This window comes from Alligator sinensis, unplaced genomic scaffold (assembly GCF_000455745.1).
Source record: "Alligator sinensis unplaced genomic scaffold, ASM45574v1 scaffold1010_1, whole genome shotgun sequence".
Lineage (NCBI taxonomy): Eukaryota > Metazoa > Chordata > Crocodylia > Alligatoridae > Alligator > Alligator sinensis.
In genome coordinates this window covers 187,721-204,453 of record NW_005842624.1, presented here as the reverse complement: position 1 = coordinate 204,453, position 16,733 = coordinate 187,721, and the positions used below count along the sequence as shown (strand labels likewise).

The following is a 16,733-nucleotide window of genomic DNA, read 5'->3' as shown; positions in this document are numbered from 1 at the left end:
ATTCCTGCTCCCATTGTAATAATTGATTTCAAAGAAAGTTGAACTGGGCCCTTTGACATCTGAGTAGACTGGACTACTGTGTGAAGTCTTAATGCAAGACTTGTACTTTGTTTGAATTGCACTCAGATAATGATAAATTTGTATATTCTGTTTATTTTGCATAAAATAAACACATTTTCATTTGTTTTTAATTACTTCTAATTAATTAATTCATCTTTTCTTAACACCAGGAATGTGAATGAAAAAGAAGATCAGAAAGTTTACCTTGGCCGATACAGATCTGATACTTCTTTAGACAAGTAAGTTTTTCCCCTTCCTATAAAGTATTTTTCGTTTCTAGTGCATATGATGATTTGTATGTGTTTTGCCTAGAAAGAGAAGAATTAAATAAAAAGTTTAACGTTAATTCTTGCATTTATGACCATTTCTAACACTTGTACACATTTTTCCACCTAGAACTTTTTGTCTTTCAGGAGGGATATTTGTACATCTAGAAAAGTGATTCTCAAACAGGGGGTTGAGATACCCTGGGGTGTCACTAGATCTTTTGAAGCATTATGTCCATTTATTATGCTACCTGGTGGCCTTCAAGCTCTTCACACTGGTGATGACATCACCTTAAGATGGCTTAAATAATATACCAGAACCGCATAAGCTAAATACATTTTGAAGTATGCTGGGTGGTGTAAGGAGATAAATGCAGTGTTAAGAGATAAGCAGATAAACTAAGAAGATAAGTCCAGGCTCAGGATTGGTCCTGATTGGACAATCCCCCATCTCCCATACCAGGCTTGGACAATTCCTCTATCCCCAATGCCAGGCTCCTCTGCAGGGAAGTAAGCACTGTAATATATATATGTTTTTTAAATTAGTACTTGGGTGTGTCCCATAACCACTAAATTATTGGGATAAAACAGAGCTGCTCAACCCCTGGCCCATGGGCTCTGCATGGCTGCTGCAGGAAGCGCTGGGCAGCACTAAGGGGAAGGGGCTGCTTTTCCCCCATGCCAAGCACACTTCTGCCACACCAGTGCTGCTGTTACTGCAGCTGTTCACTGTGAGTATGTGAATCTGCAGCAGGCACAGGGTGGGTCAGGGCTTCACACGGGTCCACACCAGTACCACATCTGGAGGTGGAAATGCTGATCACAAGCAGCTAGTATTGATTTATAAAAAGACAAAACATGTTAGACAAATCTGATCTGCTTCTTTGACAAAGTAACTAGTTGGGTGGATAAAGGGAATGCTGTGGATATAGTGTATCTGGACTTCAGCATGGCTTTTGACAAGGTCCCACATGACTGTCTCATAAACAAATTAGAGAAATGTGGGCAGGACAAGACTACCACAAGGCGAATAGATTACTGGCTCAAAAGCCTCAAGCAAAGGGTAATTATAAATGGATCCATGTCAGAATGGCAGGAGGTTTTGAGTGGAGTCCTACAGGGGGACTGTCCTAGGCCTAGTGCTCTTCAATGTGTTTATTAACAATTTAGATGTTGGCGTAGAAAGCCTCTTGAGCAAGACTCAATATGAGTCTGTAGTGTGATGCAGCCACACAAAAGGTGAATGTATTTTTGGGATGCATCAATAGAAGAATTAGGTGCAAGACACAGAAGGTGATAGTGCCACTCTACTAAGCACAAGTTAGGCCTCATCTGGAGTACTGTGCGCAGTTCTGGGCTCCACACTTTAAAAAGGATGTGGGCAGAGGCGGCCCATCCTATCCTGTGGAATCTGTGGCCACAAGGGGCCCTGCAGCCAAGGGGTCCCCTACGGCTGTGAATACTCCAAATCAGTACTGTAGCAAGGGGGGTGGGTGGTTGCCACCACTCTGCGTTGCTGCTGGCACTGGCTTCTTTGGCCACTTGCCACCCCTGTCTTCCCCCTGCTGCTGATAACCTCTGTCAGCTTCTTCAGCTGCTCACCACACCCCCCTCCTACCTCTCCACCCCACTGCTACCACTGCTGCCACCGGCTTCTTCATGTTGGGGGCTCCCAAAAAATTGTAGGCCAGCCCTGGATGTGGAGAAGTTAGAGAGGGTCCAGAGGTAGGCAACAAAGATGATCAAGAGCCTGGAAGGCAAGTCATACAAGTAGAGGCTGAAGGAGCTAGGCATGTTCAGCTTGTGAAAAAGGTGTGTAAGAGCAGTTTTCAAATACTTGAAAGGCCGCCAAAAAGAAGAGGGAAAGCACCTTTTCTCTCTTGCTGCACAGAGGAGGATGTGGACCAATGGCTTGAAGTTGCAGCAAAGTAAGTTTAGATTGGATATCTGGAAAAACTTCTTTACTGTTAGAATAGTGTGGGAAATTGTGGGCTCTTCATGACTAGAGGTATTCAAGAAGAGGTTGGACAGCCACAGGTCGGGGTTGATCTAACATATGTCTACTATGGGTATTTCCCATGCTCCTGAGCTTTGCTAGTTTCCCCCTGCCCCTTCTGCTGCATTTGTCAGGGTGTTTTTAGGCCTGGGATGTACCAGTGCTCCTGCTGGGCCCAACGCCAGTCCTGGCTAGAGGGTCTCGCCCCTCTGCTCAGGATCAGACCGATCGCCATATTTGGAGTCAGGAAGGAATTTTATCCCATGTTGAGATTGGTATGGACTGTGGGGTTTTTGCTTTCCTCTGTAGTAGGGGATGTACCTGGGACTTCTTGAGCATATATTGACAAAATTTTATAAAAGTAGGGCATTGGCTACCCTGGTTCCCCTGCTTTACCTGTGGCAGGGGAGAGTATTTACATCTGTGTTGTGTCAGGGTTGATGTTAGTCTTATGTAGAATTTAGATTATGGTTTGTACAGGATGGTTTAGATGAGGGATGATCCTGCATCAGGCATGGGGTTGGACTAGATGAGCTCTGGAGGTCCCTTCCACCCTACTTCTCTATGATTCTATGATAATTGGGCACCTAATCCCAGTGTGTTGGGCCAGGTGGGGGTGGTGCCTGCCCCCTTTCTCCAATCCCCATGTGAGGGGCTGGGTAGGGGCAGTGCCAGGCCTCAGGGACCAATCCTAGTGTGAAGGGAGGGAGAGGGGTACTAGGCTCTTTAGGGCCAATCCTAGTGTGTGGGAAAGGAGGCATGGCCTGGGTCCCAGGGGCCTATCCTGGCATGCAAGGCTTGATCTGGTCTGCAGACTGGCTCTGCCCCACTCATCAGGCCTATGGTGCCAAGTGGTTGAGTATCACTGAACTACAGATTTCCCTTGATTTATGTGGGTTCTTTATATGCAAATTTGCTCTTATGTCATGAGCATATTTAGATCCATAACTCATTATATGCAAAGAAATTTGCTCTTATGCGATCAGCACAGATGCCCCCCTACCCAAGCAGGTAAGTCTGTGGGGGGAGGGGAAAGGACTGTTGCCCCACTCACCCCAGCCCTGGCTGCAGTGGCTCCGGGAGTGGCTGGTGCCAGCTGCCTGCAACCGCTGGGCTGTACCATGCTCCACCTGTCCCCACTCACCTTTGCTCCTGGGATGCATCATGCCATGGTGCAGGCAGCTGGTGTCCACTGCTCCCAAGGGTGCTCCAGCATGGGCTGGGGTAAGTGCCGCTGCCCAGGGCTCCACTTGTCTGCACTCACCCCAGCCCATGCTGGAGCGGCTCCAGGAGCAGCCGACACTAGCTGCCTGCACCAGGGCACGGCGCAGCCCAAGAGCAAAGGTGAGTGGGGACAGGTGGAACCCAGGCGTGGGGGGACAGGCAGAGCACAGTGCAGCCCAGCAGTTGCAGTCAGCTGGCGCCGGCTGCTCGTGGGGATGCTGCAGCCAGGGCTGGGGTGAGTGCTGCTCTGTTCCCTCTGCTTTGCTGCCTTGTTCAGCCCTGGGAGTGGCACCCCTCCCACCATCTCTTCCCTAGTCCCAGCCTCACTCCTTCCCTCCCTCCCTCATCACCATGCAAACCTATCCCTATTTGTGACATTGTCAAGTGGGTTTGCTTTATGTGAATTCAATGTATGTGCCATTCTCCAGGAATGCACGTACTGCATAAATAAAGGGAAACCTGAAAAAATAAAGTTCCCCCACAGTTGTGCAGTTTTGGGGCTCAGGCCTCAGGTAAGTATGTACAGAATTGTGTAACTGCCTGATCAGAATGCAGCCTACTGTGCATGTTTGATGTGTATGTCTGCTCTGCATGTGGAATAGGATTGCAAACTGTTCATAAGTGTCAAAAAAGCAGTTATGGAGCTGGGTAAGGGCTATTTGGGTATGTAAAGTCGGACAGGATTTTTTTCTTCTTTGGCCATTTATATAGACAATCACTTGGGAGTCACTTATTGTGCATTAGATACATGCCAGTTCCTTGGAGGAAAAGGAACACTTACCCACCTTCATGGTAGCTATTATTCAAGATGTTTTGTACGTGTATACATTCCATACATCTTTGTAATTACTTTTGAAGGAACTGAGAAGGTGGATGATATGGCTATCCCCTTTATCCTTTGTCTCTAAGAACAAGGACGTACAAAGCACATACTCTCTGACTCAACAATAGTGCTAATGAAAGCCTCTAGCTCGAGTGCACTATGTACATACACACTACGTGGATGTGTACTTGCATACCACATTTTGAAGAACAACAATTAATCATACAGATAAGTGTCAGCTTTTTCCTACCGTTAACTAATGATCAATCCCACTTTTGTGTTTGAGAAGGGTGGGGCAAAGGGTGTTTCCTATGCAAAATATGTCTTCCTTCTCATTAAGAACAAATTATATATGGGGAAAAGAGATGGAGGACATGCATTACATCAGTTGGTCAGGATGCTGGTTATACTTTTATTATACAAAATACATCTGACTCCATAACTGCTTTTATGAGGATTCAACTTTTCCTTTATGTGACAACTAAGTCTTGAAAGACAAGACTGTAACGGTAAAGAGGATGTTCAAGCCAACCCCAGTTTCCTACTTTATTATTGCCCAGAATCCTTGAAACATGGGGACAGTAATACAAAGTAAGTTAAACATGGACATTTGAAATTTTCTTCATTATCCCCAGTAAAACAAAAGTTGAAGGAATGTCTAGTATGTAAGTCTGATACTGATACAGCTGGTTCTTCAGACATTTGAGAATTATCAAGAAATGTATTCACTGTTAGCAAGTTTAGTGAGACCTCTAGTGATCTACTGAATAACTGCTGGCTAGTCACAGGCTACGTTGGACAGAAATACTATTTATTTATGTAATATTAAGCTTTTTATTTAAAAATTAAACTAAAACCCAGAGAGGACACTGGTATAAACTGTACATTGGAATCCACATAGAGAATTCCACTGAAAGTACCAGTTGCCTATTGTTTAAGTGAAGGCAGATTAAGTAATTCTTTGTTTCACTATATGGTATTAATTCAGTAGATACCTGAATAAACATTGCTATGCTGTCTCAATAGATTTGTATAATATTCCTGTAAAAAGGAGTAAGAAACACTAATTATTTTTCTGAATATTTCTTTATTTAAATAAATAGGTTTTGATGGAAACTTTTTTTTAAAGAATTTGTTAGCCAGGTACTTAAAACAAATATGCACATTAAAGTTACTAATCGGTTGTAAGGTATATAGTTTAGCCTTGGTCTTTTTGGTAGAGTTCTAGTTGATATTGGTAGGGGTTCCATATATGGAATGAATACAGAACTATGTAAGCGGAACTGGCTCTGGCTCTAAGGTATTATGAACGATAGTCGCCCTTCCATAAGAGAGAAAAAAAATACTGGGATAGCTTCATAATGATTTCACTGAAAGGTTTTAGGCAACAAATGTAGAATCCATAAAGGGCATGAAAAGTCATGTGCTTATTCCTTAATGTAGATCTAATGGCTTCATAAAATCAATATTAAGTACTACTTGTCTAATCTCTTTGGTTGATGTATCTCCTGTGGATTTTAGCTCTGTTCCAACAAGGATGCTATACTAAGGTATTTTCAAATCACATTGATCTCTAAAAGCCATAAAAAAACAGTGCGCCTCTCATGGGACAGTGGATGATGGTTTCTGTATTAAATATATACTACTACCTTATCAAAAACAGTCTAAATATATTCACTAGAACTGATAGCAATTTAAAGGAAAAAATATTAATTTTATTTTTGTGTCATTTTGGTAGATATAGAAGTCAACATTTGACTGAGATTTAATTTTTTTCAGCAAGCTAGACAAACGTTCAAATATACATGTATTATTATTATATTGTTTCACTTACTATTTTATTCTTACCTCTTAACATCTGGTATACTGTTAATAAAAAATGTTTAGACTCCATAATATTTGATTTTCCATTTTATTCTTAGTGGTGTTTTTTTTTTTTTAAATAAGACTTGATTCTAATCTAAAGTGATTGTTATAATTTATTTTGTACTATTTTTTTCCATACAGAATTTCAGATAGAAGTGATGTTGAGAAAGCAAATAAATCCCCAGTCTTGGATAAGAAGCCAACTAATAGGTATGAGTTTAGGGAACCTACTTAATTATGAATTATTACTTTTTGTTTGTTTAGTTACAGATCTATTTTCAGATAAATAACTAATAGTACATGGTTATGTAATGACCTTAGTATTCCTTACAGGTTGTTTGAGGGAGGGTGGTAACTTTTTGTTTTTTGTTTTTAGTGTGGACAATTTAGGTAAAAACATCTCAAAATCTCAGCAGTAAAATTTCAATTGTCCTAAAAAGTTGAAAGCCATAAACAGGGAAGGGGAGGAAGGGATGGGACAAGGGACTCTCTGCTTCTCTGTCTCTGTCTCTATATATATAGGCAGATAAAAACCAAAACTATTTTGGGGGAAGGTCAGTTTTCCAGTAGGGAAAAGTTTCAGTTTTCGAGGGAAGTAGATACTTTCTCTAAAAGTTTTTCATTTTATGAACAACCTAACCTTTATGAAAAGGTCAGGTATTATATTTATTAATTTAATGGGACAAATTCATTCTTAGTGCAACTTCATTATAATTATATCCTTGAGAAATTATGTCTAGTATAGCTGGTGGTGATAACTGAACCATGAAAGGGCTCAGATACTTCTAAAGAGAAACTTAGTAACTCAGAGCACCAAATTTCCAGATCCATGGGTCTGCATGCTGGATCTTGCCTCACTGGGCAGGAGTGGTGCTGACCCCAGGGGTCAGTCCTGGGGTGAAGAGCCTGGGAGTGGGGCAGTACCAAACCCCCAGGACCCAATCCAAGTGCACTAGGGTGGGAGGGGCAGTGCCAGGCCCCCAGAGATCAATTGCCATGTGTAGGGATGAGAGAGGGCAGTGCCCAGGGCCCAGTCCCTGTTTTTAGGATAGGGAAGTAGGGTTCAACCCTGGTGCATGGGGCTCGATCCATCTATGGACTAGTCTTACCTCACTCATCTGGCCTGCAGGGCCAACAGATTGAGCGCTGGTCTAGAACAAAATTCAAAGTCGGCCGTAAGTGGGTATTAAATAGTTCATCAGTTTTGTTTTTACCTTCTATACTAGTGGTTCTCAACAGGGATGCCATGAGATCCTTTTAAGGATACTCTGGGGTGGTTTGAAATATTAGGACTGTTATGTGTGCAAACACCTGTGCATGATTCACAAGATAAACCCAGGTTTCAAATAGGAATACTTAGTGTCAAAAACATTTTTATTTGCTGTGGACTTTCTGATTCTTTGTAACAGAAGTGCTTCTAATATTTTTCTGCAGTTAAAAAATGAGTGAAATTAGTTTTCAAAATGGAATGCTGCTAAATTCAGAAAAGTTATGGAAATATGCCTTGAGTCTAAAAAGGATGACAACCACTGCTTTATATATTTGCTGTCAGATAGTTATAACAAGATGCATATTTATTCTTAGTAGCTCAGAAGTGGAGATAGCAGGGCAGTAACTTGAGAAGTAAATTTTTTTTTATGAGAAAAATTACAAGAATTAAAATATGATCTTTTTGCTGTCCATTATGGGTAGAATTTTGGATAATGTGTTAGTCATCTAAATAAAGGTGCTTAATTTCCATAAGTAATGATAAAACATACAATTTTAAATATCAAAACCAATATTTAGTATTTTTGTGGCTACAGAGGGCAGTATAGAGACATGGATGGATATAGTGGCTAAGATATAAAGAAGACAATGATATGTAGTGCACAATTTGAGAATATTTAAGAAGCTCAACCTTTCAGAACACTGTCTGGACATCTGAATCCTTGAAGATATTTCAATTTAGATGCTAAAAGTTACTACCATATTTACCCGAATCAAAGATGATTACATTTAAGATGATGCCCCAATAATTCCTTTCTAGACATGGAAAATATATAAATTTGTTATAATTTTCCATGTCTAGAATCTTATTATTGTAGTGTTTTCTTAAATTTGTCTCCCCTGCCACAGCAGCAGGGAAAGCAATGCAATAGGGGGCAGGCAGTGGGTGGTGCTGGCAGTGGGAGGAGAAGCAGGGGGCTGACAGTGGTGGGGCAGGTGGTAGGGGGCCTATGGGTGGGGCAGGCTGTAGGGGCAGCAGTGGGTGAGTCAAGCAAGTTGTCCCCTGGACTTTGACCCCCTACATAACTTGTTCCCCTACACCTTTCCTCTTGCTGTCCATCCTCCTCATCACTTTCCCTCCCTACTGCCTGTCCCATTTTGCCTGCATTCCCCACTTTCAGCCCCCTCCTGTGGTGCCCCCCCCATGGCACTTGCCCCCATACCTGCACTCCTTGGCACCTTCACCCTTCCTGTGTCTGCCCCTGCCCACTGCCTCTACTCCCCTTCCCCACCACTTATCCTATGGCTCTGGTAGGGCTTCAGCCCAGGGCCTGGAATGTGGGGGTGCTTCAGCCCCAGCCCAGCCTGGTAGCAGCCAATGATGGGAGAGCTACTCAGCTGGGCTGGGCTGAGCTGGAGCAACCCCATGGTCCATGCCCCAGGATGGAACGGTCTTGGAGCCTCGCCATAGCCAGAAGATATGTGACAACAGTGGGTGTGGAAGAGGAGCAGAGGCTGCAGTGGGAAGAAGATAGTGCAGGGGCAGGCAGGGGGGCAGACGCTGTTGAGGGGAGCAGGCAGTTGGCTCTGACCCCAACTCCAAGTCTGGACCAGATTTAGAGTTGCAGCAGCAAATCCATAATTTATCACTTAAAATTAGAACTTAATTGACGAATAATAAATACATTAAATATCCTTCCTTAACAGGCAGTCCTGGGCTCCTACCACATCAGTCACTACCACTGATACCACTAGTACCTCTCCTGTGAAGAAAAAAAGGTATTCACTGTCATCTTTCTTCTGCTGTTGGAGGATATTTATGGGTTTACATCATGTCACCAGTAGACTCTTAACACATTGCTCTTAACAGAATACGAGCTTCTTTCACAAACAAGCTTGGATTCCTTTTCAAAAGAATTAAGCTCTGACTGTCTGCCCTCAAAGTGCTTTAGGCCAGGACTGCCTCTCAACTGTCTGTTTTTGCTGGACCAGACACAATCCCTGATTCTTGCATGGGGCCCTTCAATTCCAAGTAACACAAATGAACAATAGTATTGCATTCAATATTGATAACGTTTAAGTTTAAATAAATCTAATTTCACTGGTATCAACTAAGAGGTTATGAGAACTGGCTGTAGAGGAGCTTTCCAAATAGTTAACTGAAAATGGGCTGCTGGTGGATGTCCATCTTTCTTTATATATTTCCTTCCCAATAGCAGATTCCACCTTCTGTTCTTTTTGGGCTTTCCTCCCATTGCCTTTTCTTTTCATGTGCTAAAGTGATGACCAGTGAAAAAGTTACTGTTGAAACTAAAGTGTTATTTCTGGGTTTAGAGTGAATACCACAGTGTGATCAATGGAGGGGTAGGCAGTTCACCTCTCAGTAATTTTTTCAGGTTTGCAGACCTGAGATAAACCTGGCCTGGCATCAGTTATACTCAGCTAAAATGGGAAGGCTTTTATAACACTATCCCCAAGAATGATGGTTAGATACTTATTTACTTTAACAACAAAAAAAATTAAGATTCTGCACAGAACTAAGATTCTGAATGTGCTGTTTTCAGTGACATAAATACCTGGGTGTTTGGCACCCTGATGTATATATCTTACATTTGCCATCAAGTTCTTCATCATGAGACCTGTTTGTATTAGCACAAAATGGCTAAATTCTTCCACCACTTACACCCAAGATGTATATTTCAGAGACACCACACTACTTAAAGCTTTAATTTTATGTCCACTTACCTCAAATTCCCTCAAGTGCACTAACAAAGTGATCATAATAGTGTATCAATATGGCAGCTGTTAGTAAGGCTCTGGAAAAGAAGTTGGAAGGAAAAGCTAATCTCAGAAAAAGCTTATAAGATTTTCATACCATTTTTGACATACTAATATTCTCCTTTCAATGTATTTTATATAGAGAAGCAGAACTGAATTGCTATTCTTCACTAAATATAAAATACCCATGCTTTATATTTTGTTTATTAATACTTTACAGGCAATCTTGGATGCCACCCCCTGTCTCAGGTTATAAGGTATCTACAGACTCTGTGGAAACTAAAAGGTAAGCAGTAACAAACACTCTTAAAGACTCTTCCCCACCCCAGCAATTGTATCCTGCATGCTAAAACCATTGTCTAAGAATGCCTTGCCACTTTACAGCTCTGTGTTAATCCAGTTACCATGCTCAAGGTCTTACGGTGAAGTTGCACAGTACACTTAGACCACACTAAGGGAATTTAAAACACAAGCATCTACACATTAAAGCTCATTAACTCATGCTTAGTGCTCTGTGAGCATCTCACAGTTATGCTGCTTCAGGCAAGGCTTAACTCTGGGCCATGTTACCTAGCTCGTGTTAGGGTAATTTCAGTCTGCTCTATGGAGATAAAATGAGCAATCTACAGTCTTCCAGCATTCCAGGGTGCACCACTCCCAGCCCTCCCCAACCCAGAGCAGGGGTAGAGCCTAGGTGTCCTGGCTCCTAGCCATGGCCCAGCTCACCACCCTCTAGTGCCGAATCAGAGCTGTACAGACAAGAAATGGCATTAACCCTTAACATGTGACTGCTTACAGCATATTCTAACTAACATTGCTTAACATTCCAGAGATATAGTATAGTCTACATGTAACATGTCATTTTACCCTTACTTTTCTTCCTGTTTTAGGATACCATTGGAACATCTTAACCCCTTTATACTCCAGGCTGATATTAGCTGTATGATTAACTGCATGTCTTAGACAATGTTAACATACACCAACTATGTATCCATACAGCTACCATGCTATATTGTCTTACAACTCTACAAAGCCATGGAAATAACCATGATATTTAACATTTTCTAATAAAGTCTTAAATTCATAATCATTATATAGGAAACCTTATTCTGCAGGGTACTGAGGACTGTCCACTTCCATTCACTCACCTGTCAGTAACAGATGCTCTGGAAACAGTTTAGAAAAACTAGTGCTAAAGTTATTTTTACATGACCACTTGAGCGTTTGATTCTAAAGTCGCAGCTGCTTTCTCTCTAATACATAGTGAACCTGAGAAAATGTTGTGCTCCCATCTCAGTGTCAAGAGAGATCAATGATTTAAAGTGTGTGCTGCTGTGGCATTCCTTTCCTAGTGCACTTGTAGGCATTTGAGAAGACCTTGCACTTGGTCTGGTCTGCAGGGTCTGGGCAGTTGCCTCACGGATCTGAGGCATTCTTCAATTCCAGTCTCTAGAAGTTGACTTATTTGGGAGATAGTGATAATCAAAAGGAAAGCAAGACACAAGTGCACAGACACAAGGCTATGGTTGGAATCTCTTCTTTCAAGAAATCCCTTTTTGGCTGTAGCCCCAGTAAGGTTCACATACAAGTCTTTATTAATATCCCCAAAATAATGGATCAGCATTTATACCTGCACCTTGTCAGAAAGGGGCTGGACTGTGTCCTTCCTGAATGTGTATCGTATGAATCTTACGAATTCCTCCTTTTTTATTTTACATGTAGCCAGTTTTGCTGTCAGTCCAATTTCCTACATGGATCAGGAGCTTGGAGTGACTTGTTTTAGATAGGCCTATGAGTACTAGCTCTAGATGACCACATCATCCAAGTAAGGCAGTACTGTGTGGCTAGTGATCCTGATGCATTGGCTGCTAGAAGGCTGTGTGTGGTTTGTTGAGACCAAACCACATAGACCAAAATGGTATTATCTGAAGAGAGTGTAAAAAGCTGCCTGTTCACAAAATTCTGGTGCGAGTAGGATCTGTCAATGGTGCTTTCTGAGGTCTACTGTGAAAACGAATCTTTTTTGTCCAGTCATCTATTCAGGGCATAGAGTTCACATTGAATTTAGAAAAACTGCTGACCTTCCTAAAACCTCTGCAGAACTGGCTGGTCTTTTCTCATTTAGGACTAATACCATTGTGCTATACATTGGTGATTGCAATATGGGACTCATCAACTATACATAGGTCTAGCATAGCACAGGGTTCTTGCTTTTCAGCCTTACCTATTTTCTTGGGGAGTACATGAAGATTCTTCCAGACTCATTGTTTTGGCTTGCTTGGATCCTGGTTTTCTCTGATTTAAAAAAAAAAATCCCAATTTTCAGTTAAAAAAAACCCACACCTAAAATCCACATTGTTCCATGATTAAAATGAAACACTACTAATATATACCTATCTATATAGATCATTGACCTATCCATATAGATAGGTATATATTGGTGTTTCATTTTAATCATGGAACAATGTGGATTTTGGGTTACTTGCTCTAATCCAAAAATTGGGGATTTTTTTTATCAGAGAAAACCAGGATCCCTGCTGATCAGCCTGGGTTCTGGCACAGCTCTGCATGCAGTGAACTCTGGTGTTATTGCAGGTATGTCCTGGGCTTTATATGCTTGGTGTGTAGGTGGAGATCTGGCAGGAACTAATCTGACCAGCTGGTGAGCTCAGAGAGCTCACTGCATGCAGAACTCTGTGCAAATCAGATGTTGAGCTCAGAGAGCTCACTGGGCATGTACAGCAAAGCCCAAGAGAGACACAACTGTACCACAGCATCCCCCTGGATCCACCCTTGGGTACACATGACTCATGTTTGTTATAGGCCATTCCTGGGCTGGCTAAGCATTAAAGAGATTCCTCTTAACAAAGGTGTCTGGGGGTTCCAAATCCCCTTTGGAATTTCAACTGGTATTTTATATTATGTTCTGTTATGGGAACCTGTTCCTCCCATATATCCCATGTTAAATACAGGATATTCTACCATTGCCTCCTGGCCCAGATTTTGAAAGGGGAAAATTTAATAGATACCTTCTGCAAAAATTAAGATGATGGTTCCTTTTTGAGGTCTGGTTGAAATATGCAGCTAGAACAGGGCTGTCTAACTTGTAGCCCTTGGTTAATTGGCAGACCCTAGGCTCTTACCCAACCACTGCTCTCCCATTGCTCTGACTGCAGCAGTAACCAGGGTCTCTAGGCTCTGGCTCCCTCCTTCATCTTCTGTTTTCTGCTCCCACCTTAGGGGTGGGACTGTCCAGTGGAGTGGTGGACCCTACAGATAAGAGGCAATCTTGGGAGCTGGGGCATCCATGCAGTGTGGTACAGCAGGGAGATACCTGCATGACATACAGCCCAATGAGCTCATGCTCTGCACAGGTGCAGCCTATGTCACATGTGATGTAGACTGTGTAGTGTGTGGCCCCTGGTCACTTAGAAATTGAAGAGCCTTGAGCTAGACCCCTGACCTGCGCATAATAGACAGAGAACTAACCATCTTTATTTTGAGTAGGTCAGTGAGATGGATGCTGCCCTGAAATGGAAAGGCTCTGGTTCTAGCCTGACCCCCTGCTCCCAATGGGGCGGGAGCTATCCCATCCTTGGCAGACTTCAGTAAGGGGTGCATTACCTTTTGGTGACAAAAACATGATTTGTGTAAGATGGGCATGAATAAGGAAGGATAGTATGATAGCTAGGAATGTACTTGTAACTTTAATATTAATGTGTTTGTTTAGCTGCATGTATTATAGATTATACAGATCACCTGACACGTCAGTTATGTGACCCAGTTTTCAGTTGCTTATACTTGAAATGTTTCTGCTGAAATTTTTCAGGCCAGGTATTTATTTTGAGCTGATATACTTGTTTGTTTTTTTTAATGAATTCAGCAAATACAATTAGTCCATTTTTCAAGCTTAGATTGGAAATGAGTGCTTTGCCCATGTTAAAAATGTCTTTCAATGCTTTTTAAGCACAGTCTTGGAATTTGGTAACTGTGTGTATGAGGGGGAGGGGAAAATCCTTTTACTGTCTGGGATGTGTTGCTTGCTGTTTTGTTGTAAAGCCACCCTAATTTATTTTAATTGTAACGCTTGGAAAAATCTCACTTCATGCATACTTTATAGAGACTTTTCAGAGTTTGATACCTAAATTCTTAAAATATTCTGTCTGCACCTAGAATCCTTTGTGGTGGGACTGTAGGGCTGAGCAGGACTTTTCCTGTAATTTATCTTCCCAGCTGCTGCAGGCTGAGGTAGAGGTGGCCACAGAAACTGAGAGCATGGAGACTTTCTGTGTTGTTCTTTCAGACTAAGTATAGACATTACACTTATCGCACATTAAGTGTGCAGAAAGTACTTTACAGCTATAACAGAACAGATGTTCACAGCACATAAAACACTTAAAAATGGTGAATCCCAATCTAAGTTAGCCCTGGATGGATGTAGTATCCAACTAAAGTGCTTTAGGTTAAAGCACTTTATCAACTGTCTGTACTCTCCCACCATGAGTCAAGGTAGGTCGTATTCCCCTGGCATCCCACGATCCCCTCCTGGGTGGCTGGCTAGCCTTGGCCAGTGCTTATCTGTTCCTGGTGAGCAGCAGCTCAGTCTTGCCCCTGGGCTGTCACAGAGGAGACAGAAAAGGCTCCGTCTCCTGTCTGCACAGCTGGGTAGGGAGTTGGGGGAATGGAGTCCCTGTGCCATGCAGGCTCCCTCTAGATTGCTAGGTTGGGTCTTGAGGAGGGGGGGAGGGGAGATGGACAGGTTCTTGTGGCAGGGGGGCTCTGTTCACCTACCTCCAGTTCCCAACATGGTGAAAAGCCAGGCCAGGCAGCCTCATGCTGCAGCTCCTGGATTTAGCTGTCAGGAGGCTGGGGCCAGTAGTGAGGGAGCCCCACCTGACTGTGCAGACCCAACTCAGCCCCCTCCCATGCCCCCCAAGACCCGAGCCAAGAATCTGGGGGGGGAGGAGGCCTGTGTGGCATAGGGGCTCCATTTCTCCCCCTCTCTCCCAGCCACTGCTGACAGTTGCCAGCTGGCAGAGGGGGCAGGGCTACAGAGAAGGGCTGCTCTGGCAGCCTCCTGGGAGGCATGCCAGAGCAGCCCCAGCCTGGCCTCAGCTCGTGTGGGCAGGCTCCAAGCCCCCTCCTCCACACAACAGTGAACGTCTATTCAGTTCACTTCTGCTTTAACTTATACCACTTTAAGTAAAGTGCAATAGTTACAGTGCTTCCACTAGGGGCTTTCTGAACATCTGCATTTAGCCTCAGTGCTCCTACTGTGGCATCCCAAGTAAAGGACAACAAGAAATTGTTTTTTAGATATATAGGGAGTAAAAGGAAGGCCCAGGGAGGAATAGGACCCCTGCTACATGGGCAGAAACAATTGGTGACGGACAGGGGGGACAAGGCTGAACTCCTCAACGAGTTCTTTGCCTCAGTGTTCCTAAGCGAGGGGCATGACAAGTCTCCCACTGGGGTTGTAGAGAGGTAGCAGCAAGGCACCAGACTTCCATGCGTAGACCCTGAGATGGTGCAGAGTCACTTGGAAGAACTGGATGCCTTTAAGTCGGCAGGCCCAGATGAGCTCCATCCGAGGGTGCTGAAGGCACTGGCCAACATCATTGCAGAGCCACTGGCAGGAATATTTGAACGCTCGTATTTGAACGCTTGTGGCGCATGGGCCAAGTCCCGGAGGACTGGAAAAGGGCCAGTGTGGTGCCCATTTTCAAGAAGGGGAGGAAGGAGGACCCGGGCAACTATAGGCCAGTCAGTCTCACCTCCATCCTTGGCAAAGTCTTTGAAAAAATTATCAAGGCTCACATATGCGAGAGCCCGGCAGGACAAATTATGCTGAGGGGAAACCAGCACGGGTTTGTGGCAGGCAGATCGTGCCTGACCAATCTAGTCTCTTTTTATGACCAGGTTACGAAACGCCTGGACACAGGAGGAGGGGTAGATGTCGTATACTTAGACTTCAGGAAGGCCTTCGATACGGTATCCCACCCCATACTGGTGAACAAGTTAAGAGGCTGTGACTTGGATGACTACACAGTCCAGTGGGTGGCGAATTGGCTAGAGGGTCGCACCCAGAGAGTAGTGGTAGATGGGTCGGTTTCGACCTGGAAGGGTGTGGGCAGTGGGGTCCCGCAGGGCTCGGTCCTTGGACCGATACTCTTTAATGTCTTCATCAGTGACTTGGACGAGGGAGTGAAATGTACTCTGTCCAAGTTTGCAGATGACACAAAGCTATGGGGAGAAGTGGACACGCCGGAGGGCAGGGAACAGCTGCAAGCAGACCTGGACAGGTTGGACAAGTGGGCAGAAAACAACAGAATGCAGTTCAACAAGGAGAAATGCAAAGTGCTACACCTAGGGAGGAAAAATGTCCAGCACACCTACAGCCTAGGGAATGACCTGCTGGGTGGCACGGAAGTGGAAAGGGATCTTGGAGTCCTAGTGGACTCCAAGATGAACATGAGTCAGCAGTGTGACAAAGCCATCAGAAAAGCCAATG

At 43.5% G+C, this 16,733-nt stretch overlaps 1 protein-coding gene across 1 annotated transcript in view; it reads left to right on the top strand.

Annotated features, from left to right (window-relative positions):
* SLAIN1 (SLAIN motif family member 1) overlaps positions 1-16,733 on the top strand; it is a 217,842-nt gene that overhangs the window by 28,969 nt on the left and 172,140 nt on the right. Inside the window, exons 5-8 of the mRNA XM_006033357.2 lie at positions 231-299; positions 6,377-6,445; positions 9,152-9,223; positions 10,443-10,508. Coding sequence (XP_006033419.1) covers positions 231-299; positions 6,377-6,445; positions 9,152-9,223; positions 10,443-10,508 — 276 coding nt within the window. The remainder of the gene's footprint in view (positions 1-230; positions 300-6,376; positions 6,446-9,151; positions 9,224-10,442; positions 10,509-16,733) is intronic.